The sequence below is a fragment of the Lathyrus oleraceus genome, chromosome 7, assembly GCF_024323335.1.
Source record: "Lathyrus oleraceus cultivar Zhongwan6 chromosome 7, CAAS_Psat_ZW6_1.0, whole genome shotgun sequence".
NCBI classification, from domain to species: domain Eukaryota; kingdom Viridiplantae; phylum Streptophyta; class Magnoliopsida; order Fabales; family Fabaceae; genus Lathyrus; species Lathyrus oleraceus.
The window spans coordinates 27,937,912-27,965,687 of record NC_066585.1 but is presented as its reverse complement, the minus strand read 5'-3'; the positions used below and the strand labels follow the sequence as shown (position 1 = coordinate 27,965,687).

The 27,776-nt window shown below is 36.5% G+C and overlaps 4 protein-coding genes across 4 annotated transcripts; 3 read left to right on the top strand and 1 right to left on the bottom strand.

Moving 5' to 3' along the window:
- Window positions 1-2,277: 2,277 nt before the first annotated feature.
- Window positions 2,278-5,089, top strand: LOC127102164 (2-oxoglutarate-Fe(II) type oxidoreductase hxnY). The gene is made up of 10 exons (XM_051039568.1): window positions 2,278-2,428; window positions 2,542-2,830; window positions 3,002-3,053; window positions 3,270-3,391; window positions 3,516-3,616; window positions 3,701-3,759; window positions 4,027-4,083; window positions 4,233-4,278; window positions 4,364-4,443; window positions 4,544-5,089. The coding sequence occupies exons 1-10, from the start codon at window positions 2,342-2,344 to the stop codon at window positions 4,632-4,634; spliced, it is 984 nt and encodes a 327-aa protein (XP_050895525.1). The 5' UTR covers window positions 2,278-2,341; the 3' UTR covers window positions 4,635-5,089.
- Window positions 5,090-8,180: 3,091 nt separating this feature from the next.
- On the top strand, window positions 8,181-9,077 carry LOC127101831 (uncharacterized). The gene has a single exon (XM_051039272.1). The coding sequence runs from the start codon at window positions 8,181-8,183 to the stop codon at window positions 9,075-9,077; it is 897 nt and encodes a 298-aa protein (XP_050895229.1).
- A 7,330-nt stretch (window positions 9,078-16,407) lies between these two features.
- LOC127101829 (secreted RxLR effector protein 161) lies at window positions 16,408-17,163 on the top strand. Its single transcript, XM_051039271.1, has one exon. It carries the CDS (start codon window positions 16,408-16,410, stop codon window positions 17,161-17,163), a length of 756 nt encoding a protein of 251 aa, XP_050895228.1.
- A 495-nt stretch (window positions 17,164-17,658) lies between these two features.
- LOC127102162 (NADP-dependent malic enzyme) lies at window positions 17,659-22,542 on the bottom strand. The gene is made up of 19 exons (XM_051039566.1): window positions 22,053-22,542; window positions 20,966-21,086; window positions 20,790-20,864; window positions 20,426-20,577; window positions 20,237-20,342; window positions 20,075-20,140; window positions 19,882-19,977; window positions 19,734-19,805; window positions 19,556-19,639; window positions 19,375-19,473; window positions 19,240-19,287; window positions 19,087-19,140; window positions 18,915-19,013; window positions 18,738-18,827; window positions 18,562-18,639; window positions 18,387-18,461; window positions 18,212-18,302; window positions 18,000-18,128; window positions 17,659-17,898 (listed from the first exon to the last, which is right to left on the bottom strand). The coding sequence occupies exons 1-19, from the start codon at window positions 22,202-22,204 to the stop codon at window positions 17,810-17,812; spliced, it is 1,776 nt and encodes a 591-aa protein (XP_050895523.1). The 5' UTR covers window positions 22,205-22,542; the 3' UTR covers window positions 17,659-17,809.
- Between the last annotated feature and the right edge of the window lie 5,234 nt (window positions 22,543-27,776).

Below are 27,776 nucleotides of genomic sequence, written 5' to 3'. Positions count from 1 at the left end.
AAAACCGCATTATAATTACAATATCGTTAAAACCGCATTTTAATACCTATTAATTCACAATGTTTTCAATTTGGTTAATCTGATATAATTACATAGTAACATAGTAAATAATCCTAACGTCTTTCTCCCTTTGAAAGGTTCGTCTTTCTTCATTGGAATTATTTCAGAACTCCATTTCCACTTTGCATGAACTCATTGCTATAGTTTTGTTTTTCAGTTTTGTGACAACAAAAACAAAGGATTTCAAGAAGGAAAAATTGCAGTTTTTTCTTGTAGTCCCAAATTATGTGGTGGTAAAAAGGTGATATTGAAAGGTGTTTGTGGTACAAGTCGTCATTTGTGGTTCTTGACATTGAACATCATGTTGGTCCGCATGTTTAACTTAAAAATATGTTTTTTTAATAAATATAAATCTAGGATTTACCATTTGTGTCATAATCTATATATATTTTTAATGAATATTAATCTAAGGCTTACCATTTATGTTGTAATCTAGCTTTTATTTTGTTGACTTTGGTTAAAATGTTGGTTTGTAATATCAATTTTAGAATGGGTTGACTATAATTTGTCTGTTGTTGACCAATGTTGACTCAATTTACTCCACTTGTTATGTATAGGGATGAGTTTATTTGAGGTAGTATGATGAGGGGGAAGTTTATACATTCAGTGAATAAGATCATGATTTTTTGTCCTTTTCTGAGGCATGTGGTTTAATAAAGAGGATGGATCAAAATAACCACTGGATTTTTTTGGATCTGGCCCATTACTCTCGCTGAGGGATCTGGCCCATTACACGACACGTTAGGAAATGGTCTCAATCAAAATAATCACGGGATTTTTTTTGGATCTGGCCCATTACTCTCAATCAAAATTCACATAGTTTTACACACATAGATAATCACACTAACATACTTCCTATTATAGATAAATAGTATGATTTCAAAGATGAAGAAAGTCAAATATGATACATGATACAGTTCATATGAGAAAGAGTGAAAGAATTACGACTCTCAAAACAAAATACATCGTGGGGCCTGGAAAAGATCCAGAAGATCCACTTGTAATTCCTGAAGAGGATACCTCAATAGGTGCAAGTGGAAGCGTTAGGAGAATGAAAAGTTGAAATAAAATTAAAAAAGCTTAACTCAATGAAGACGATGAGGGAAATTGAAGCAGTGATGATATTATGAAGTTGTATTTTGTAATACACTTGTTATGGTCTATTTTGTCTATGCAATGAATAAAATAATTTAGTTGGTTTGGAACAACTTATTTGTATCTTTGCATCAACACTATGTAGGGTGACTTGTTTATCATATCACAAATGAATCATATGGTGCAATTTATTTTAAAATTATTGTCAAATGTTAGCCAAATGAAGGCAAAATTATGCCATATTTTATGTCAAATATTAGCACAGATGAAGGCAAAATTATGTCATATTTTCTATCAAATGTTAGGCCAAATGAAGGCAAAATTAGCCACATTTTATGTTAGGCCAACCATTGTCAAATTTGTGCCACACATTATGCCATCCTATGCATACTAAAGTAGGCAAAAATTATGCAAAATTATTCAAATTTTAAGATTTAGTATGTCACAAACACCAACATTCCCTTAAAATAACAAAAACTCACCATCAACCTTACATAACACTAGCATACATCTACTTCAATAATTACACTTAACTATAATTACTCTTAACTATTAGATACATGTTCACTACAAAACACAACAATTTGATTTTCTCAGCATAAGTCTCTGAATTCAATTTAATCATTTGTTAATAATAAATAAATACGTGTCAAATAATGGTCAAATACCATAGTATGCATCATTCGTCATTTTTTTTTTAAATTATCATCTATAAGTCACGCCAGCTTTCATTAAATCAAATAAACGGCAAAGACAAAAAATATGAAAAAAAATATAGAATGATCATTTTTAAAAGAATTATTTATGGGAACTAAAATCAAATTTTGAATTATTTATAAAAGTGATTAATTACTATGCACTTGTCAATGTAAAAAGATTTACATTGTCGATTCATCACCATCATCCATTTGCATTATTTTATAGATTTTTAAAACAAAAGTCAAACTTATTTCAATATCCAACATCTAGGATTAATTGACAGGGTAAAATCTCTTTACACTGTCGGTATATTTTAATTAGATCCTTTATAAAAACCGCAAATATATTTAAACTTTAACAAATAGAGTTTAATTGTTAGCACTGTGAATATAATTAATACATGGTAATCATTTAAATATATTGCATACAAACGATGTTATTGTCACAGTGTCCCTAACATCAATACACAGAAGAGAGAGAATAGAATATGGAAAAAGAGAGCGCAGAAGCAGTCCTCAATTGTATTGACCTCTCCAAAGTCAATATTCAACAATCCGTTAATTTGCTCAAACAGGTAAAAAAAATCTAAAACAACACATTCCTATTCTTTCACTTTGATTTTACATAGAAGAACCAACTCTCATAACTTTTTTCTTCTCTATTTTCGCTCCAATTTTCAATGAAAAGTCTTGCACCGATTCTGGGTTTTTCTATATTATCAATCATGGAATTAGCCAGGAGTTTATGGACAAGGTTTTTGACCAGAGCCAGAAATTTTTCAACCTTCCACTCAACGAAAAGATGAAGGTTCTCCGGAACGATCACAATAGGGGATACACTCCTCTTCTCGATGAAATCCTTGATCCTCAGAACCAATTACATGGTGATTTTAAAGAAGGCTATTATATTGGAGTTGAAGCTAATGATTCACTTGATCACAAACCTTTTCATGGTCCAAACTTATGGCCGGCATCAGGTAATAATTACCTCGGTAGCACTGACACCTCTGAAAAAAGGCGCGTCAGTGTGTATGTGTATGAATATTGTGTTCGGGATGTCCGTGTTTCATAAAGAATTAGTTGACTCTAGGTTCTTTGGTTGAACAATAAATTTTGGTTTCTCATCAATTATGTCTATGGTCTTTTAGATGTTCTCCCAGGATGGAGGGAAACTATGGAAGAATACCAACGCCAGGCATTGTAAGTTTTGCTTAACTTGTATATTCCATAGCACCGACACTTTTGAAAAAACTGTATTCATGTTAATGTCGCACACCGACACGATACTGAGACTTGTGATTAAGTTAAATTTATTTATTTAGTTAAATTACTACTGGTGTTGATGTGTCAATATCGGTGTATGTCTAGCTTGTTCTTCATTCATTGTTTGTTTATGGTTATTTACGAGGTATTCAGAGAAGTGGGGAGAGCAGTTGCAAAGATAATAGCTCTTGCACTTGATTTGGATGCTAATTTTTTCGATAAACCAGAAACCCTAGGAGATCCCATTGCGATTCTGCGTTTGCTACACTATCAAGGTATTGAAATTAACAGTTTTTATGTGCCTTAATCCTTATAGCTGGTATAATTACAAACTACACAAACACAATTTTGAGTAGTGTCTTCATAATTTCATTGTTTGTATGTTGTCATTCCGCGAAGATAAAATCTCAGAGCCGTCGCAAGGTTTATACGCAGCTGGAGCTCATACTGATTATGGCCTGATTACTTTGTTAGCAACAGATGATGTCCCGGGTCTTCAAGTAAGAATGCAACTGATTTTTTTATCTATACTAGATCACTAAAATTCACCAATAGTTGAAGATTAACAATTTGTTTTTGTGAAGATATGCAAAGATAAGGAAGCTAAACCTCAGATATGGGAGGATGTGACACCATTGAAGGGGTTAGTCTTTGTGGTACTCATTTGAATTTTGACTAATTTGCTATGAAGCACGGACACCAGAAACACGACACATAGATACTGGTAATAATTTGGAAAAATGAATAAATTAAACATAATCACAGATGTAGGTTTCGGATACAGATACAGACTGCCACAGATACACATTTTTTTAGAGGTGTCTGTGCTACATAATTAATTTATGAAATTTTCAAATGTAATCTTGCTTTCTTTGATGGTTTACATTATTTGTATTGTTTATGTTTGTAGAGCATTTATAGTTAATCTTGGAGACATGTTGGAGCGCTGGAGCAACTGTAGTTTCAAGTGAGAAACTTTTCCAATGCAGTTATAGTAGTGCTTTTTAAGTAATGTTGTGTGCACTTGTACAAATATTAGTCCTTTTTTTCAGTGCATCCTTTTTAATTTATAGTGTTCATTGCAAAATTCATAACTTGTTTTACATTTAAACTCAGGTCTACATTGCACAGAGTTATAGGAAATGGTCAAGAAAGATATTCTGTAAGCTACGATTTTTAAGCTGTCTCTTAAAACCGAGTTCGATTTTCTAATGCTGTCTACATGCTACTATCTACAATTTTTACAGATTGCATATTTCTTGGAGCCTGGTCATGATTGTCTAGTGGAATGCTTGCCAACCTGCAAATCAGATGCAAATCCTCCTAAGTAAATGAACACTATTATCTGATTTAACAACATGTACAATGATCTTTCTTTTTAGCATTCTTTATAAGTCTTACTTACATCATTGCTTATGTGTTTTCAGATTTGCCCCTATCTATTACCGGGACTACTTGAGCCAGCGCTATAAGGAAACACATGCTGATCTGCTGGTATATGACAAACAACAATCTTGAGCACATGTGATAGGGCACCAATTACATTTGAGCTGGTTGATGAGATGTTGATTAATCCTAAGAATAATAGGGTGTGATAAAAAGGGCGCGGCACCCTTGAGTTGGTTATAAGAAGTGAGTGGAGAAAATAATGGGTAATGTTGAACATTTTTGTTTGAAAATTGTAGACTGAAAAATTGTTCCATGTGGAGTGTAGGTTGGGTCAGTCTTGTAAAGGGTCTATTTCATTATTTCACAATTCCCTTTCACTTTCACATTTCATTTCATTATTTCAATTGGTTCTGATGGGTCATTACGAGGGGAGCATCCACATTAGATCGAAGACTTTTATTCTGTTAGAAAGCTATGCTTGCATTCTCCATTGATTTAGTTTGTAACTAACTTTTGATTCACTTCATTGAATGAACTCAATGTACAACTGATTGCATTTATAGTTACAATCAGGTAACGTGCAATAGCAGGTTATAAGCTATACACATACCGACAACTGTCAGTTATAATAGTCCAGATAGGTTATAAGTTATACACATACCGACAGTTGTCAGTTATAACAGTCCAGACTAATCAATTTCCATATGTTTTGTTGTTGTGTGTATAATAGGATTGTGGCCAAGTAGAACTGCATATTTGATTCTCACATAGGGTGAAGGATTGCTGAGTGGACACATATAATTCTTTGAGCAAAGTTTGTATCCAAAGCAGATCTGCAGTGAATTATTCTAGGCTCCTATACTCTAAGAACATTCGAAATATAAATAAAATATGCTCTTCACCGAACTTTATTTATTTTAAAAGAGGAAAAGGGAAAATATCGATAAAACCAAAAAAAAAAAGAAATGGTCATCACAACCAAATAGGATTCAGGAATCGGTTATGCAAGGGGAACATATTAGCACCCCTCACATCCGTTGTACTCAACGAGACTCATTTAGTTAGTTTCGTGTTAGAGGGTTAGCATGATATTGTTTGCGATCTTCTAGTTATCGAGTGAGAAAAGAGAAAAGAAAAATATTTTTTATTAAAGGAGTGTCAAACAAGATTTCTCAATCCTGCTCCTACGTATCTCCAGGTGCTATAAAGTACTCAAGACTATGTAGTTCTACTAAAAGAGAACTAATGGATTGATTGCTTTTAGAGAGTGATGTTTAGATCGCATTTGAGCGGTTAAACCTTTACTTGTTGCTCTCTCTTAGAGGTTGAGGACTTTGTTTGTTTCGCTTTGAAACTGATGTAGCATACTCGTCTCTGAAAATATTTTTTGGGTCACACAAAGGCGGAAAACAAGTTTGATGAGTTTGAGTTAATTTTAAGCGGAGACAGGCATCCAAACAGGGAGTTCTACTGCAGTGCTCAAATGCCGGAAAAGGAAGAGGCCTAAGCCCAATCACTCTATTTTTATCCAAAAGTTTGTTATGAAAATGTGTGACGAATTAGGTCAAAGTTTATTTAACGAAAGAAGATTATTCAGACAGGGAGTTCTACTGTAGTGTCCAAATAATCGGAAAAGAGAAGGTCGATATCCAATCAATATTTTTCTTCTATAAGAGAAATAACCTAATTCTGGTAATTATCGGGTTTTAATATGGAAGATGAATGTTTAAACATGGAACTCTACAACACTATCCTAACATTCGAGAAAGAGAAAGTCTAAACCCAATCAGATTCTTCCATTTTTATTGCGAAAAAGCTTTAGAAAACAGGGGGATGACTTGACGTTGGATCAAGTGTCAGAAGTTTACTTATGAAAAGAATTTGGATGTGACGGGGGTAGATACTTGACGTTGCATTCAATTTGGATTTAATTTGAGAAAAAGACTCGATGTTGGATCACCCTATCTGAGGCTGGTCAACAAAACTCTATGCGCTTTAGAATTTCTGAAGTTAAATTGAATTTTTAACTCCGAAATTTCAAGGCTTCCAACAAGATTCAAATATGACTTAAACTTGATCAAGATTGTTAGATAATAATTTCAAAATGGTCGGTGGTTGGTGAAAAAATTGACATCATCATCACTTTAAAGTCAAGGTGGAGAATTATATAAGTATGCTTTTAAACCTCAAGTAATGAAGAGAAGGAAAACATGTTTTGAGATTGTCAAAAAAATTAGAATGCGTAAAAGTAATAGAAAAGTCGATGGAGGATGATAGAGCTACGAGGCGGCAGTTTGTGAGCCGTTTTGTTCACGACGACAGAAAATGACGAAGGCAGAGTCTAGACAATAGCGACGAGAGACAGTGGGTGGTGGAGGGTCTGGTCCGTCATCCAGTAGGTCCGATTTGTGAGGTTAGCGAGTATTGAACTTGATCATTTTAGTTTGCGGATCCATTCATTAATAAGTTGTGTTTTTGACTTGTTATAGATATGTTGTATTTCAACCGTTATGAATATGCATCTCTATCATTCATTTGCTACAACATTCAAAATATAGTATATATACCGAGAGAAGAGGTGACAATCCTAATAAGAAAACATATAAAAACAATAGTAGATTTTTTTTTGAAAATCATCGAATTTAAAAACCTAAAGAAATTGAGCACCACTTTTAAACACATTTTATTGCGTGATTAAGATGATTAGAAAGATTGAAAAACATTTTTGTATAAAATAGGATAATTGATTTTTAATATTTTTTTAATAATGATTAGGATAATTTATTATTTAATATTTTTTATATAATTAATTAATAATTTTAGTTAAGTCTTTTTAAAAATTAATTAATTAAAATTTTGAAAAGTACTTTGAGTCTTAAACCCATCTCATCAGCACTAACCAAATATTCAAATTTGTAAATAGTAGTATTAATGAAATATATATATATAATAACTACATTTATTAAAAAAATCAATGTGGAACTTTAATGAGAAACAATTATATGGTTTGGACTGTACTATCATTTGTTTTCTATTTTCTGGGAAATGGTTTAAGCTCATGTGGGAGAATGTGTTAGAATATTTCCAGCTGCAACTTATTATGCATTAGGTTATTAATTAATTAATATAGTCTATTATTTCCCTTTAAATTAGAATTAGTCAAAGTCTGTTAGTTTGTGCTTGCAGCACGTTTAGGAGTGGGCTAGTGGTCAGTTAGAATCAGCCTAAAATTGTGGGATGGTTGTTTAGCCTGTGGCTATTTATTCTGTCATTGAAATTCAATAAAAAATGTCAGTTTATTTCAAGATATTACACATTGTGGTATCAGAGCGAGGAACAAACTGTAACCTAAAAAAAAGAGTGATTGAGAGGATTTTCATCATGACTGAGAATAGTCATTTTGCACAGGTATGCCTACCTAAGTTCGACGATGATTACGATCACTATAGCTTGTTGATGGAGAACTTGCTCAGATCTAAAGAGTTCTGGGGAGTTGTCACAGATAGTTTCATTGAGCCGGCGCAGGGAGATACGCTTACTCCGGCTCAAACAAAGGCGCCAGAGGATATGAGGCTGAAGGACTTCAAAGCAAAAAATTATCTTTATAATTCAATCGACAAGACTATTCTGAAGACGATCACCAAGAAGAGTACTGCCAAAGAATTGTGGGATTCTATGAAGAACAAATATCGAGGCAATGCAAGAGTCAAGAGAGCACAACTGCAGACTCTTAGGAGAGATTTTGAAGTGTTCGAAATGAAAGACGGTGAGTCGGTGAATGACTATTTTGGAAGAGTCATCGTGGTGGCAAATGCTATGAGGAATTGTGGTGAAACAATGGATGTTGTGAAGGTGGTTGAGAAGATTCTTCGCACCCTAACAGAGAGATTCGATTATATTGTCTGCTCTATAGAAGAATCAAAAGATATTGACACCCTAACGGTTGATGCACTTCAGAGTTCATTGTTGGTACATGAACAGAAATTCAACAGGAAGAATGGTGAAGATGATCAGGCCTTAAAAGCTACTCATGACTATGGTGGAAGAGGTGGAAGAGGCAATGGTAGAGGAAATTTTTGGGGCAGAGGAAGAGGTAGAGGAGCAAGGCCCTGGAATCGTGATACAGTGGAGTGTTTCCATTGCCACAAACTCGGACACTTCAAAAATGGATGTCCTGATTGGAATGCTCAAGCAAATTATTCCAATGCAGGATATCATCATGATGATATGACAGAGGAAGTGCTCCTTATGGCGACTATTGAAGAAGTGCAAAGCAGGAATGAAGAAGTGAGCTTAATGGTTTATGGAGATCAAAGCTTTGAGAGTCAGCAGAGCTGGTGGTTTCTAGATTCTGGGTGCAGCAATCACCTGAGTGGAACCAAGGAATGGTCACTCTTGATGAGAAATTCTGATAGTGCTCAGTTTTTAAGGACTGAGCAAACCTCCTCAAGCAGGTATAAAGAGAGAGAAGAGAGTTTTCTTAACAGAATTTCATTTCATAATCTGCTCCAAGAGCAATTACAGCATATAAGGAAATGCAATAGAGAATCTAGTGAGAGATCTTACAGCTAAGCAAATCCTAACAAACTTGGTTGAGTCACAGCCTTCTAGAAACATACTAGGAATAAGGGAATAAAATGCAACTAGGAAAATATAGTATTCATTAATAAAGCAAGTGGTCATTGTACTTAGAAGGAATCCTCTTAGTACGATTGGGCCTAACTTCAGCAATGTTGGGCTGCAAAACAGTGGGCTGCTCATTACTAATTCCACCACTAGGAGTTGTATCTGTATCAATACCCATCCCTTCAAATTCAACCTTGTCCTCAAGGTTGTAAACTTCTTGCATCGTCTGCCAAGCTTCCCATGATGCCTCCTCTGGTGCTAAACCAGTCCATTGCACCAGAACTTGTTGTTGAGGGCTGCCATCAACTATAACGATCCGCTTATCCAATATAACCAGAGGAGTGAGTATAGGATTATTCCCCAAAGAATCAGCAGGAAGCTGTCCACTCTCAGCAGGTGGTGGACCAACATGAGGTTTCAAAAGCGAACAATGGAAAACATCGTGAATCTTTGAATATGAAGGGAGCTCTAATTTATAAGCTACGGGTCCAATGCGAGCGAGCACACGAAAGGGACCATAATACCTCTTATGCAGCTTATTGTATTTGATACCTGAAAGAGAGACCTGTCGATATGGCTGCAGTTTGACATATACCCAGGAATCAACCTCATAAGCAACATCTCTACGTTTACCATCAGCAATGGACTTCATGGTAGACTGAGCTTTAGTCAAATTCTTCTTAAGAAGGTCTAGGATAGCGTCACGTGAGCTCAACAACTCGTCAGAAGCAGCCAAATCAGACGTGCCAGCCACGTAAGAGGGAATAGAGGGGGGTGGCTTACCATAAACCGCCTCATATGGTGTCAGACCAGCAGCGGAATGGAAGGAGGTGTTATAGTGCAGTTCTGCCCAAGGAAGGAATCTATGCCAAAGAGAGGGTTTGTGGTGAACAAATGCCCTCAAATATTGCTCAATTGTGCGATTAGTAACCTCCGTTTGGCCATCCGTTTGAGGATGGTAAGATGAACTCATGCGAAGGAGAGTGCCACTGAACTTAAACACCTCAGTCCAAAATTTGCTAATAAACACCGGATCTCTATCCGAAACAATGCTCCTAGGCAACCCATGTAATTTGCAAACAATATGGACAAATAAATCAGCCACCTTATATGCAGTGAAATTAGAAGGCAATGCTCCTAAGTGAACATACTTGGAGAAACGATCCACCACAACAAGCAGAACTGTAAACCCATTAGAAGCAGGTAACCCGGTGACAAAGTCAAGGGAAATGTCTTCCCAAATACGTACCGGAATGGGAAGTGGCTGGAGTAGCCCCCCTGGTTTACTTGTCACATATTTAGTCTGTTGACAAGTGGCACATTCACGCACAAACTGTTTGATGTCTTGGCGCATTGCAGGCCAGCAAAAATTAGCGGAAAGGCGCTTGAGAGTCTTGACAACCCCTGCATGGCCTCCAATAGGAGTTTCATGGAATTCCTTAAGCAGCAGGGCCTTGAAACGAGACGTAGAAAGGATCCAAATGCGCCCTTTGTGCAACAATAACCCATTAGAAACAGTGTAATCTGGAGCAAGAGAGGGATCAACAGCAACTTGCTGACACTTAGTCTGATAGTCAACATCCGAACTCAATTCTTTTCGCAAATCATCGATGAACAAGAACTGAGGGGTGGAGAGCACATTCAACTCAGCAACATGGGGTTCTTGACAGCGAGACAGGGCATCCGCAACAGTATTCGTCTTCCCGGGCTTGTACTGAATGTCATAATGGTACCCCAACAATTTAGATAAATAAAATTGTTGTTCTGGGGTTTGTATCACTTGAGTAAGCAACTCCTTCAAGCTACGGTGATCAGTTTGGATTATAAAGTAATGACCAAGCAAGTATTGGCGCCATCTTTTCACGGCACAAGTAATGGCATGAAGCTCTCGGATATAAGTTGAAGCTTTAGAGAGACGAGGACAAAACAACTTACTAAAATAGGTGATAGGGTGTTCATTTTGTAACAAAACAGCCCCCATAGCATACCCAGAAGCATCCGTTTGCACTGTAAAAGGCAATGAGAAATCCGGCAACACAAGAACCGGTGATGTGGCCAAAGCAACCTTCAACTTATCAAAAGCCTGCTGAGCAAGATCAGACCACTCAAAGGAATTCTTCTTAAGTAATGAAGTTAGTGGGTGAGCCAAAGTAGCATACCCCTGCACAAACTTCCGATAGAAACCAGACAAGCCAAGAAATCCACGCAAACTCTTCACTGATTTAGGAGTTGGCCAATCTACCACTCCCTGTATCTTAAGTGGGTCCGGTGCCACCGTGCCCTCAGAAACAATATGGTCCAAGTAAGCAATCTGACTTTGACAAAATGAACATTTTGTGGGTTTCAAGTGAAATTTGTGATTAGCCAAGATAGTAAAGACCTGCGTCAGATGATCCAAATGTGTATCAAGTGAAGAGCTGAAGACCAGGATGTCATCAAAGAAGACGATGACAAATTTACGCAGCAACTCACGAAATATGTCGTTCATCGTAGCCTGGAAGGTTGCCGGAGTGTTACACAAGCCAAACGGCATAACACGATACTCATAATGGCCGTCGTGAGTGCGGAAGGCGGTCTTAGGAACGTCGCCCGGAGCCAAGCGTATCTGATGGAAACCAGAAGTAAGGTCTAACTTGGAAAATACCATGGCCCCACCCAATTCATCCAATAACTCGTCGATGGTTGGCAAGGGAAAGCGATCTGGGACTGTAATTGCATTCAGGGCACGGTAATCGACGCACATACGCCAAGAACCATCTTTCTTTTTAAGCAGAAGCACTGGAGATGAGAAGGGGCTTGTGCTAGGTTGTATCCACCCTGTCTTCAAAAACTTGGCCACTTGGGATTCAATTTCTAGTTTTTGGGAATGGGGGTAACGGTAGGGTCGGACGTTTACTGGTGTGGATTGAGGTAAGAGGGGGATAGTGTGGTCAGTGGGACGATATAGGGGGAGGGTGGAGGGTTCAGTGAATAGGTGGGAGTGTTTAGAGAGGAGAGAGATGAAATTTGGGTCAAGGTGGTCTGTATCGGGTAAGGAAGGTGAGTGAGTGGGTGTGGGTTGAGTAGGTGTATCATATGGACTGGTGATATGAAGGGAGAATAATTGGGCTTCTGGGTCAAGTCTCGTAAGCCTTTGGAAGTGATGTAAGCCTACAGTAGGAGTGGGTGAATCTCCTTTTAACTCGACACAAGTATTGTTGTGAAAAAAAGTCATAGTAAGGGAATTATAATTCATTAAAACTGGGCCTAACCTTTTCAACCATTGGGCTCCCAGCACTACATCAGCACCCCGCAAACCCAAAACAAATAGGTCCATGGAGAATGAGTGGCCTTGCATTACTATTGACACCCCCTGGCAAATATGAGAACACAACAACTCTTGGCCACTACCCACCAAAACCCGGAATGGATCAATTGGGCTCAACTTCAGGCCTAAAGCTGCAACAATAGTCTCTTTAATGAAATTATGGGTACTACCCCCATCAACAGGAACATCCACCGGTTCCAAAGAGATCCGACCCGAAAGTCGAAAAGTGTCAGCAGCTTGGTCGCCAGAAAGAGCGTGCAAGCTCAATTGTGCGGCGTGAATCGAGGTGTCCTCCAGCGTGACGCCGCCGTCAACCAATTCAGCCGCCGCAGCTTCTAAATCACCTGTCACAAAAGAAAAATCATCATCATTAGCTACCATCAAAAAAATACGGGCACCACATTTGTGCTGCTTAGACCAAGGTTGGTCACAATTGAAACATAACCCTCTGCTACGTCTATCATCCAATTCCGCCCCAGAAAGATGCCTAAATCGAGGCTTAGCAGGTGGGGGTAGGGAGTAAGCCTTGCGAAGACGTCGTCGTGGAGGGAGGGTCGGAATTAGGTTTTGGTGAAGGACGAGAACCAAACGTAGAATGCCACGGTGGTGGTGATGGCCGTGGACGAGAAGAACGAGCAATGTCCTGGAATTTATCCTCCTGTAATCGTGCGAGACCGGCGGCCTGAGAAATAGTCGTTGGTTGTTGAGCCAACACTTCACGGCGGACCTCAATCTTCAACCCAGAAATGAAACAACTGAGTAAATCAGCCTCAGATAAACCCTCAAGACGGTTAGCAAGAGCTTCGAACTCGGTGAGATACGCCGTCACTGACGACGATTGGGTGAGCTTGAACAGTTTGCCACGAGGATCATCAAATGCCGTTGGAGCGAAACGAATCTCCAATTTCTTCAGAAATTGATCCCACGACGCGATCTGGCGATTCCGGTACATCCACTGGTACCACGCCAACGCCGGACCATCAAGGTAAAAGGATGCAATGGTGATGCGTTCCTCATCTGGAGTTTGATGGTAGGTGAAAAACTGAGAAATCTTAAAAATCCAGCCATGTGTATCAGTACCGTCAAAGCGAGGGACATCGAGTTTGAGACGAGGACGGTGTTGCGAATCGGCGCTGGAACGAGAACCACCGGAAGGAGCGGTGTCGTCGAAGCGTTTACGCATAGAATCAAGCTGAGTGGTGAGTGTGGCAACTTGACGAGTGAGATCAGCGACGGGATCTGGTGGTGGAGTCATGGAAGAAGGATGAATTCAACACAATGAAAGCACCAAATGATAGTGCTCAGTTTTTAAGGACTGAGCAAACCTCCTCAAGCAGGTATAAAGAGAGAGAAGAGAGTTTTCTTAACAGAATTTCATTTCATAATCTGCTCCAAGAGCAATTACAGCATATAAGGAAATGCAATAGAGAATCTAGTGAGAGATCTTACAGCTAAGCAAATCCTAACAAACTTGGCTGAGTCACAGCCTTCTAGAAACATACTAGGAATAAGGGAATAAAATGCAACTAGGAAAATATAGTATTCATTAATAAAGCAAGTGGTCATTGTACTTAGAAGGAATCCTCTTAGTACGATTGGGCATAACTTCAGCAGTGTTGGGTTGCAAAACAGTGGGCTGCTCATTACTAATTCCACCACTAGGAGTTGTATCTGTATCAAATTCAGGCGATCTGTCAAGTTGGGAAAGGGCGACAAACTTGAAGTTGTAGGCAAAGGCAGTGCAAGGCTGGTAACAGAACAAAAGGTACTTGTGGTTCAGGATGTTTTCTATGTACCCGGTTTGACAACAAATCTGCTTAGTGTTGGCCAAATGCAGGAGAAAGGACTCACCTTTCTTATCAAGAACAATGTATGCAAAGTCTTTCATGAGGAGAAAGGACTTTTACTGCAAATCAAAATGAAGACAAACAGAATGTTTGTGCTTCACACTATGCCAAAGAAAAGTGAGAAAAGCAGCTTAGATCAATGTTTGCAAATTACAGGTGACAAGGAAGATTTGTTGACTCTATGGCATCGTAGATTTGGACACTTAAGCTATCAAAATTTAATGAAGTTAGAGAAGAAGAAGCTGGTTACATCTCTGCCCAAGCTAATCGGAAATTATGAAATTTGCTCAACTTGTATGGTAGGGAAGCAGCAGAGAAAGGCTTTTCCAAAGTAAAGCAAGTGGAAATCCACCCAGAGGTTGCAGTTGCTTCATGCAGATCTATGTGGCCCTATCACTCCTCAATCAAGCAGCGGGAAGAGGTACGTTCTTACAGTGATTGATGATTTTAGTCGAAAGCTATGGGTTTTTTTCTTGAAAGAAAAATCAGAAACATTTGATGTTTTCAAGAAATTCAAGGCTCAAATTGAGAAGGAATCAGGGTCTGCCATTACATGTCTTAGAACAGATAGAGGAGGAGAGTTTACTCTTACAGAGTTCCAAGACATGTGTGCTAAAGAAGGAATCAGAAGGCAGCTCACTACAGCTCTCACTCCACAACAGAATGGAGTAACAGAAAGAAAGAATAGGACCATTATGAATATGGTCAGATGCATGATGAAAGATACCAAGGTACCTACTACTTTCTGGCCTGAAGCAGTTTCCTGGACAACCTACATTCTCAACAGAAATCCCACAGTTGCTAACAAGGATAAAACTCCTCAAGAACTTTGGACAGGTAATCCACCTTCAGTCGAGCATTTTAAAGTCTTTGGATGTGTTGCTTTTGTACATGTTCCAGATCAGCAAAGGAAGAAACTTAATGATAAGAGTTGGAGAGGTTTCTTTTTTGGAATGTCTCAAGAATCAAAGGCATATAGACTGTACAATCCCAACACTAAAAAGGTGGTTGTTAGTCGAGATGTTAGCTTTGATGAGCAGAAGGGATGGGATAGTGAGCCTGAAAGTAGTTCTTCATCAACAACACTGATATGGGAAGGATGTATTGATGAAGTTTGTGATTCAGATGCAGATGACAGCGAGGAGGAAAGTAATCAGAATCCTACAAATGAAGCGGAGGATCACCTTGTGCAGAATGACCCAAATGTGACTGCTACAGATTTGGAACCGAGGCAAAGGAGACTTCCTTCGTATTTGGAAGACTATGATCTGAGTTTCAGTCAAACAGATCTATGTGCAATGCTAGCTTTAGCAGAGGATCCTTTAATTTTTGAAGATGCGGTGAAGGAGGAGAAATGGAGAATTGCTATGAAGCAAGAAATTCAAGCAATTGAGAAGAACAATACATGGCGTCTTACTGAGCTACCATCAGGTGTGAAGCAGATTGGGGTGAAGTGGTTGTTTAAAACAAAGTTGAAGGAGAATGGTAGTGTTGATAAATACAAAGCAAGATTGGTTGTGAAAGGGTACGCTCAGAAGGAAGGTATAGACTACACTGAAGTCTTTGCTCCTGTGGCTAGGTGGGACACAATTAGAGTCTTCCTAGCTTTTGCTTCATACCATGGCTATCCTGTTTGTCAGCTAGACGTGAAGAGTGTTTTCTTATACGGTGAGCTTGCCGAGGATGTTTATGTGGAGCAACCACAAGGGTTTGTGGTTGCTGGGGAGGAATCAAAGGTTTATAAGCTTAAGAAAGCACTTTATGGGTTAAAACAAGCTCCAAGAGCTTGGTACAGTAGAATCGAGAAATACTTTCTCAAGGCTGGTTTTGAAAGGTGCACATACGAGCACACACTATTTATCAAAAGGAAGGGAGCTCATGTGTTGCTGGTAAGTGTATATGTGGATGATGTGATGTACACTAGCAATACTACTTCATTATTGGAAGAGTTTAAGTCATCAATGAATGCTGAGTTTGAAATGACAGACTTAGGAAAAATGAGGTATTTTCTGGGTGTGGAGGTATTTCAAAGTAAGAGGGAATATTTATCAGTCAACAAAAGTATGCAAAGGAGATTCTGGAAAGATTTCAGTTGCTGGACTGCAATTTTGTTCATAATCCGATGGTACCCGGTGTTAAGTTATCTGTAAAAGGTGATGGTATCTCTGTTGATGCAACTCAATACAAGCAGCTCATTGGCTGTCTGTTGTATATCACAACCACAAGACCTGATATAATGTATACAGTTTGCTTGCTAAGTAGATATATGCAAGCCCCAACAAGACAACACATGTTAGCAGCAAAGAGAGTTCTCAGGTATCTGAAGGGGACACTCACTTATGGTATATGGTACAAGAAAAATGCTGGGAATGAATGTCTATTAGGTTACACAGACAGTGACTATGCAGGTGATGTGGATGATAGGAAAAGTACAAGTGGGTATGTGTTCGTTCTAGCAGGAGGAGCTATTTCATGGGCTTCTAAGAAGCAGCCTGTCGTCACTCTCTCCACATCAGAGGCAGAATTCGTTGCAGCATCTCAATGTGCTACTCAGTGTGTGTGGTTGAAGAGAATTCTGGAGGTGATGGGATGGACATCAAGTGTGAAGGAAGGTACAAAGATCTGGTGTGACAATAGTTCCACAATTAAGCTTTCTAAGAATCCTGTTCTCCATGGAAGGAGTAAACATATTGATGTAAGGTTTCACTTTCTAAGAGACTTAGTTAGAGATGACATAATAGAATTGGAGCACTGTGGAACACATGAACAAGTTGCTGATGTAATGACTAAGGCAGTCAAGTTGGATATTTTTCAGAGACTCAGAGGAAAGCTCGACATGCGTGACTTAGCAGAGTTCAATCATGAGGAAGTGAACTGAAGATCTTGGATGAAGAGGCTTCAGTTCAGGGGAGGATGTTAGAATATTTCCAGCTGCAACTTATTATGCATTAGGTTATTAATTAATTAATATAGTCTATTATTTCCCTTTAAATTAGAATTAGTCAAAGTCTATTAGTTTGTGCTTGCAGCACGTTTAGGAGTGGGCTAGTGGTCAGTTAGAATCAGCCTAAAATTGTGGGATGGTTGTTTAGCCTGTGGCTATTTATTCTGTCATTGAAATTCAATAAAAATTGTCAGTTTGTTTCAAGATATTACACAGAATGGTGATCACAGGAAACAAACAGGAAACAAACAACATGGGAAATGGAATACATGCCAAAACCGCATCTCTTACGCAACATGTTGATTCTACCAACAAGTAACATCTTGACTATAAATGGTGTTAAACATGGTTGTGCAGGATATGATAATGCTAGAAATACTTCGCTGGAGCCTTATCTTTATACTCCAAAGAAAAAGCTAGGAAAAAACATAATGGAAATAAGGATATCATAATGGAGAAAACATTGGTTCAAGTAAAGCATAAAATCGTTTATTTTTGCACAAACATAAACAGACACCATACACCCAAAACACCCTTAACAGATCCAAAAGCTTCAGAGTCAGTAGTAAACTGCTCCTGTTCATCTATAGTTGCGGTACAAAGGCGAATACATGCAACTCTCAGCATACTTGACAAGATCCTGAGGACGAGGAAGATGCGTAGCCAAGCCTGCAATGAAAGTCGAAGCAATTTGTTTAGTTTAAAAGGTTAAAACATATCTCCGACCGAGATATTTTAACTAGTGTGAATGAACAAGTTTGAGTTCAGACCTAGTTCATATGCCTTGGCAGCAACATTTGCAGCTATGTTGGCTGAGATTTTTCTGATATCAGAGAAAGGTGGATAAGTCAAGCCCTTTTTGTAGTTCTCTTCTGTCACTTGCTTCGCCAACGCTTCGGCTGCACCATTGATGAGAACATTTTAGTGTTATGAATACATGTTTGTTGGATGTATCGTGCAAAATTCGTCAGTAATAACTTACATGCTGCTAGAAGCATGTCATCGTGTACTCGGATCGCTCCCGACATTACTAAACCCAAACCAAAGCCTGGGAAAATGTAAGCATTGTTGGCCTGTATTGACAAGCAATGAATCATATATATAAAGATTTGGTTAAAAACGAGAAATTGTAATGAAGGCGAAGAAGAGTTTAGAACCTGGCCAGAATAATAAACTTTGCCTTTGTATTCAACAGGATCAAATGGACTTCCGCTAGCGAAAATTGCACGACCCTTTTTTCGTGAATGAGCAAACAGATTGTGTAAGAGATATGAAGCATAACTTGAACCGAAGAAAATATAGAGAAAAAAACGCGGTCGTCTGGTATTTTACCTCACTCCATTGGTATGCCTCTTCGGCTGTACACTCGGACTGTGAGGTTGGATTGGAAAGAGCCAAAATGAGAGGAATCTGCAGGCCCGACATGATGGAGATATAGTTTAAAACTTTCTATTTGAAAGTTATATATATAAATACTCGTTATAAGAGAGAGTAAGATAAGATTTTACCTTATTGTTTGCTGTCATAGCCTCGACTACTTCCTTCGTAAATGTTTTCCCCACTCCTGATGATCCAATCAAAACTGTAGGCTTGATTACCTGAAAGTGTAAAGTGATTATGGATAAGAACGCGTCGAAAGGCAACCTATTGCGTATTGCGAGTCATGAGAAGACATATTTTGATACCTTAACGGCCTCAATGAGAGTGCTAACAGGTTCGTGTTCATGAGCCCAGGGCTTCTTGAAGTGTTGAAGTGAATTCACCCGCGAACTAACAATTAAACCCTGTAAGAGAAGAAATAAGCACTTTAGAACAAATGAATTTTCAAAATAATAAACTTGTCATGTTTTCCACTACCTTTGAATCTACGAGCCATATCTTCTTACGACTCTCTTCAATAGGTGCTTTAGTCTGCCGCAGAAATAATAGAAAAACATCACCAATTAAAATGATCTTGATCTTTCATAAAATAAGAATTACTAATGTATGAACAATGAATAGTTGGTTCACCTGCTTTGACATCTCAAGAGCAATTAGCTCGGCTATACCAGTTCCCGCCTGAAAACATAACGAAAAATGAGTTAGACAACTAACAAGACCGTCTTAAGTATTTCGAGGCCCTGTGTAGGTTAGTTATGATCGTACTTCTCCAGCACCAAGGAAGAGGAATGTATGCTCCGGTAGGGTACCGCCAATGAGCTTCAAGGCTGCTACAACTCCAGCTAAAACAACAGATGCAGTCCCCTGAGAAAATGCATTAATTAATAGTTAAGGCAATCATAAAATTGAAAAAAAAATACATGCTAGTTTTTGTGAAAGATATAACCTGTATATCGTCGTTGAAAACTAGATGCGTTGTACCGTATTTCGCAAGCAACTCAAAAGCATTGTGATTTGCAAAATCTTCAAACTGAAAAAATCTTTCAAAATAATCAGACACACAAAAAGAAGAGAATAAAATAGGTTCAAAAGCCATATAATCTAAGGTTGAAATATTTAACAACCTGAACAAGAACTTTTTCGCCGTAGTTTTGCTTCACCGCAGACATGAATTCGTGCAGAAGGTCATAGTATTCCTAAGAGAAACCAACAAAATGTAGCCTCATATAAGTACAAGTAAAATGTAGCCTCTCATATATATGTAATACAAACCTTCCCAGTTGCCCTCTTTTGTCTAAGGCCAATGTAAAACTCATCATTCAGTAATTTCTCATTATTTGTCCCCACGTCAATCGTAATCGGCAAACACTAGCAACCAGAAAGGGAAAATAAGAAGAATGAACAACAAAAATCATGCATGATACAATGATAAAATGAAAAGAGACATTAGATGGAAAATGCTTACTGCTGAAGGACGAACTCCTCCCAGTGCCGAGTACAAAGCCAATTTACCAACAGGAATTCCCATACCCTGAAGCACATACAACACAGTTAAATCTATTTTACCATAAAATCACGGTGAATCATAAGGTCTTAAGAGTTTGATTATAATCTTGTTGAGAAATACCTGGCATCCGAGATCTCCGAGTCCCAAAATCCGTTCACCGTCTGTTACAACAATAACTTGAATACTCCTTTCTGGCCAGTTTTTCAAAACCTCTAGAATTTTACCTCTGCAAATGTTCAACAGATGTATATAAGCCTGCAATGAATGCCGTCCTTAAAATTGTATACAAACGGAAAAATGCAACCATACTTTTCTTTCAAACTAATGTAAAGACCCTGAGGACGCTTGAATATGCTCCCATATTTCTGGCAAGCCTCGCCAACAACCGGAGTATATACAATCGGGAGTAATTCTTCAACATTGTCGATAAGAAGTTTATAAAACAGTCTTTCATTCCTCTCCTGTTGACCACAAAACAACATCATGCTTCTGTGTTACATTTCAACTTCACATACTCATTTCATATAAATGTCACAAGTCATCATGTATTTGCAATGACCATAAATTGCAGACAACATGAGTGATACTAATAGCACGGCGATGAACAAAACAATAACAAATATGATGTGGCTAATATCATGTAACAGTGATGAGTTGGAGGATGAATGCATGCCTGAAGGTCCATCATGGCCATGTACTTTTGCAAGGGAACCTCGTATTGACGGATGTTATGCATAAGTTTCTTCTCCTGTAGAAAATAAATAATACTATTGAGAACCAAACAAAGGAAAGGAAAACAAGATCATGAAATATTGATTTGATTTATGTATAAAACGCAGAGAAATAAACCTGAAGTTGCTGAGAGCTGACAACAGGAGGTAAGAGGCCACGCAAATAGTGTGCATCCCTCTCTTTTTCGGTGAAAGCAAGCCCTTTATTGTATTGTGGATCTCTCATCAAAGAGTAACCACTGCAGTGTAAACAGACACAAACACAAATTCAAAACACACAAGAGACATAATCATATAACAAGATGTAATCATTGGTTAAAACTAGAAGAGGCCAAGAATCTGGGTTGATTCCCGTTGTCAATTTCAAAAAATAACAGTTTATTCAAATTCCACAGCAATGCTAACTGACAATATTTTGTGTTACACAGCATATTACGGAACAAAACATTTTTTTAGTATAAATCATAGTTTTAAATTGCAGCCGCAATATTTTTGATGTTGTAGCCTCAGCAACCGCAATTGCATGTGATTTATAATTAGAAATTGCATCAAATCCTATGTAGCAAAGCAACGATGCATTTCAAACACCTCCAACATAAAATTCACACCGCAACGACTGCAACGCGCATTGCAGCAACTGCAATGACCACAATTGCAACACGCGCGCAATTGCAGCCGCAATTGTGACACAAATTTAAAATAATAGAGTTTTGTTCAGTTTTCTGCTCACACCAAAACTTCCAAGTTTTCTTTTGTATCTCTCTTTCTACTATTACTTGAGTTTTCTGAGTCTCTTCTCTCTTATCTACTAATACTTGAGTTTTTCGAGTATTTCGTTTTTGTCTTCAAAACTATTAGTCGATTTCGAAAAAGAATCTCTAGTCCACAAAATTATCACTTCACGAATAGTCTCCTCAGGACCATCTTTGAGGGTGCAAAGTGAGTTACCACTCATAAAACATTTGTCACAGTTAAATTGTGATTACATAAGATCCCTATTTATATAGTCATACTTAATTTGCGACAAATCTAAACAGGACCTCCAAAAACTCGGCTCTGAGTCTACTTAACATAACTTTGAGGGTGCAAATGAGTTTATAAACTGTTTGACTTTATTTTATCATGGCTAAAAAGTCAATGATTATCAACATTTAAGCTGAATAACGAACACAAATTGAAGTTTACAGTGATGATTATGGTTGTACCTTGCAACAGAGAAAGTCCAAGGGGTGACAAGTTGATCCTCGGTGGCACGATCCTCGCCGTAGACATCCTCAACACCGCCACCGACGCAGGATCTTGGGCTAAGGTCCAGCACCGACTCACCATCTCTAAGGGGCTTAAGCGTATTCTCCATGTTGTTTGATGAGAATTCACAATAATAATATATGGCACTCCAATTATGAAAGCGAAGTTAAAGTCAAGATATAGAGATATAGATTGAAAGATATTATTGTTATAAGTGTGTGGTTTTGTATAGGAAGAAAAATCAACAAAGTGAGTGCACTACTACTCCTTTATTTGCATTATTGGATAATATAATACTGGTTGGAACTTTTTTATTTTAAAAAGAAAGAAAAGGAGCACGTAACCCATGATTCAACATGCTGGCTGCTTTGGATGTAATGAGTCATGAGAGATAAATGTTAAAATATGGTTAAAAGAAAGTGGTTCTGTTGTTCAAAATACAGTTTTGGTTTATAGGGACAGATGAGAGAAAGTGTATATAAAACAAAATAAGAAATGAGTTGAAAAGATAGGAGGTTTGTCTCGGTGCTAAAAGGAAAGACGGACTGGACTAGGTGCTTATCTCCTATATGGTGTCACTGTCACATACTAGTATTTCCCTTAGAAAAACGTGGGAGACTTTCGGGGTAATGGTCTTATGGATATCATAACGCGGAATCAAATGAGTGGAATAGAATCAAGTTTTTTTGATATTTTGAATTTTATTATTTATGAGATTTTTTTTTAATCTTTTAATGGTATGGTGTTGATGATTAAATTGTTTAATTTTTAATCGAAAAAATTAATATTTTAATTAGTTAAGTATTTTGATAAATTTATTTATTAATTAAAAATTTTAAAATTAAGTTTTTTTACTCTCTCTCTCACACACACATCAATAAATTTACTACACTTTATAAACACAAATCTATTTTTTTAATAAATCAATGTGAGACTTCATTCATTACTCAATGTTATTTTTTCCTGCAACCCTATCAAATTCTTGTTAATTAGTCATTTTTATCTCAATTCGATCTCATTTTATCATCTCATTCTCTCTATATCCTCCAAATCCTCTCCAAGTTAATCATTAATCATCAATCATCAATTCAATAATGGAAGCACTAAACTAGCCATAAAATTATTGAGAAACCAAAACATTTTAAAATTCATTACATCATTGAAATACACAACGTTTAACCAAGGTGTTTTAGAATCAAAGTTGTTATGCATCATGCTGTACCATGAAGATTTTTTTTTAAATTTTGAATTGCATCAAATCTTTTAGTGGTTAGCGAGCTGATATATCTATAGCTTCTAAAGGAACAGTCCTAAGGAAATAGTGTTAGTATTGTCCCTAAATTCCCATAAAATTGGTCTCTTCTTCTTAAATACTGTAATTTTTATGATGTTTTTCTTTTTATCTAAAGCATTTTAAGAATTCCAATTTTCGGTCGTTATAGTTGAAAATTTAAGGTACAGGGAATTACCGTTGTTTTGAACTTTCAAAGTGGAATTGGAGCTGAAAATTAGGGATATTTTTTGTCTAAATTTTCAACCTTTTTTGTGTTAATGATAGTTTGATAAATGTTTTTTATTCATTTATGTTGAATATGTCTTGATTATGATTCAACACTTTTATTTGGTGGTCTTTTTTTAAGTGAAAACAAGCAAAAGCATTTCAATTTCATTTGGGTAATATAGTGTAAATCTCACATCTATTTATTTGCATGTTATGTTAGAGTTTATAAAAGTCAAACATATTTTGACTAGTAGTTTAATGAATTGAGTTAATATAGATATATGGGCCTCTGGCTTTGCGTCCGTGCTGAAATTCTCCGACGAACATTTCCTAAATTTTGCCACATATTCTCGAAGATATTCCGCGTGCCCTTGTCGAATGTTAAATAGACTTATAGTTGACACTTTCCTATGCTTACTTGCCGAAAAATGTTATACCATCCTATTAGTTAAGTCTTGGTAGCTGATGATCGAGAACCTGGGTAGACTCAATACCATCGCAAAACACCCTCTTTAAAGGTCCCGACCATAAGCTTACACTTGAGTGAGTCAGAAGCCCCTACTATTGCCATTGGATTATTGATGGCAATAATATGCTTATGTGGATCCGTTTTACCATTGAAAGATGCTAGCGACGGTGGCTTGAATCTCTTCGGGACTTGATCATCCCAAATAGCTTATGATAACGGATGAGAGTCCAAAGACTCCTTCTTTGTATCCCCTTCTTAGAGACTTTGTGTTTGTAGGACTTGGACAATGTCTTGCAAGGCTTCATTTTGTCGACGAAGTGTTTCCACCACCGCGAGAAATTGAGCCATATCTGGTGACGGGGGTGAATCACTTTGACTGGGAGATGATCCCGATATTGTCCAGCTGAAGTATTAACGCTTTTGATGATGATTTTGTGTAGTATGGGAAAGTTTTACCGATGTCCCACGGTGGACGCCAAATCTTCTTGTTAAAAAACACTAAAAGGTTGACTTCCTTGTTTTTAGTTAAGGAGAGTCTAAAATGATTGGTTTGAGTGTCTATTATGTATGTTTGTCTCGTTTTTGCTTGTCCTTTACCCTTCAAACATTATCCTATTTATAGATCTTCATCTCTTTTTCTCTCTCATTGTTTGACTTCCCATATTCTTCATAAATACCTCTGCCAATAACGTCTGACGTTCTTATAATTTCCATGTAACGTCCGCCTCTTCACTAATTATAACTTCTCTGCCATAATGTATCATCCTATAACTGTTCCTTATGACCTTTCAAATGACATCTTAACTTTGTCATCAAATCCGACTTATACTAACCAGATCGTTCCCGCTTATAGGAGGTCGGTTCCGTCTTGCTTATTCTGATACCCTAGTCGGATTCTGATTAGCAGATGACAACCCGGTTGTCCGGTCTGTTAACCTTATCATACTCGATTGTCATACCAACTCGACCTCAAAAAACTCGTGTACACAAATAGACTTCATCGATCTAATATTTCAATTTTGATATACTGAATTTATGGAATATATATATATATATATATATATATATATATATATATATATATATATATATATATATATATATATATATATATATATATATATATATATATATATATATATATATATATATATATATATATATATATATATATATATATATATATATATATATATACTGTAAACTTTTTTTGACATCATTAAAACATAAACTAATTATTGACCTAAGATAGACCACACTCACAAAGTGTCATCTAAACGTATTTGATTTGGTTTATCAAAATATTGTTTTCCCACTTGAAAATTGAGGCAATATACATTACATTACAATGCCTAGTGACCTTTGTAGATTTTGTATGTTTTGCATTTTTTTTCTTTTCAAGATGAGACTTCTTGTAAAATTGTGATGTTATTTTTGAATTTCCATCTGGTTTTATATATTTTACATCTATTATTAGAGGGTGTAAATTTAAAGAGTGAGAAATGTATGATGAATTTACATCTATTTTAAACGAGTGTAAATAGATGGTATATTACACTCTTTCTTAGAGAAAACGAGTGCAAATTGATACATATATTCATTTAAATCAAACGAATTACACCCCATTTAATAAAAATCGGATGTAAAATGAATAATACTTATTATGAATGTCAATAAATTTACACCTTAATTCTTTAAATAGGGTGTACAAATATAGTATATTATAACCTATTTTAGTTATCCTGGGTGTAAAACATTTGATAGTTATATTATATTTAATTTTATTTATACCCTATTTCATTCAACCAAATATTTTTGTATACCGCTGAACATTTAATAAACAAATTATTGTCATGCATAGCACATCTTGAATTGGATGAAATGAGTCAAATAAGTAACAATTATATAACTTATAATAACCCTTATAAATATCCTCATATTTACACTCGTGTCATTACATATAGAAGTTACAAATCAGCCATTGAAACGAAAGTCGGGATCCTCTGATGCTGGTAATTAAAAATATAATCATTTCAAGGAGGCATCGCCTATATATTATAACTGATTTTCTGTCATGCACATATCTTCATTAACTCTTTCTGTTAATTCCTCAAGAGAAATCTAAAACAAACATGGTGAATGATTAAAAAATGTACTTTATTCAATATGAACATACAAAAAATGTGAGATCCTTGATCCACTCTAGTTTATCATTAACATCCTTCCAAAGCAATCTTGAGATCAACACAAACCCAGACCATTCGAACTCTCTCGATAAAATAGGTGCTCAGTCATCAATGTAAATCACACTCTTCTTAGTATATCTTAACAAATTAAAGGTGTGTCATCCAACCAACTCATCAAACAACTCCATATTATGCATATTACTATCATATTCAAACATCACAATTTTATCCAGCTTCTCTTTTCTCACAATCCAGATAAAAATAATTGAAATCTTTAGATGGACTATCACCGTTGAGAAATATGTGGAGTTCCTTTTCGGCACATTGATGAGTCTCAATAAATCTGATTCCGTCTCATCTGGAGATAAAAAAAAATGAATAGTTTATTTCAAGAAAATCACCCAAAAAGCAATAATATCTAATCAAATTAAAAGATAGACCCTAGTGTTCATTTATACATAAAATGAGTCAGAAACAAACAAATTTATAACTATCCTAATCATCATAATTACATGAGTCCTATCCATGATAGCCCTATTCACATTAATTCCAACAACATGCATGTCAATGAAAGATGAAACTTCCATAAACTACAAAGGGAGATGAATAGAAAAACATTGACAAGAAACAATAGCAATTTTTTAGAATTGAACATTTCAATAAAATCTCAAATGAACCACCACTAATTTAAAGAAACTTCACATTTCGTCAGACATCACATGCTAATAATGTAGTTAGGCCACACATCATTACACTTATGTACTCCCTCCGTCTCACAATGAATGACCCATTTAAAATAAAATAGTGTCTCAAAATGAGTAATCCATTTTAATTTTGAATAACTTTTTTTCCAATTTTAACCCTACAAATGTTTAATGTCAACTCAATTAATAACCTAAAAAAATAGGCTATATTTGCTAGGCATCATAATTTTTTTTCTTGGGAGGATGTAAATAACACCTTTTCTAGATTCCGTATAGATTTGTTTATAGCACATCTTTAGCAGCCAATGAACACATAAGTATTTTCTATGCCATAAGTATATGGCTACTGTAACGTTTTTATCTGCCATACTAGTACTGGTATTACTAGTAAATGCATGGTTGTATGACATACTAGTAAAACAAATCTAGATGCATTACTAATTTAATTATAAAGTCATTTAAAACTACACTACAAACTTCGTATTTAATTTCTTTACTAATGTTAAACTAGATTTACTAACATAAACACATTTTCTATTAATATTAAAATTAACATTAGATTTCATAAAATTACTCTAAATATTGAAGTACATTTTGTATTAATGTTGCATCACATTTTAATTGAGTGGAAAGTTGTTTTTGACCTTCCAAACTTTCCGTACTTAAATGTGGAATTTTGTACTTATGACAACCTCTTTTTTTCATGATTTCAATCATATACATCTGCAAAGTTGAAAAAATTTGATTTGACTTGATTGTTGAAACTTCTTCAAATGATTTTTCAACTGCTTTTACAAGTTAGTCGATAGAATTAGGAGACT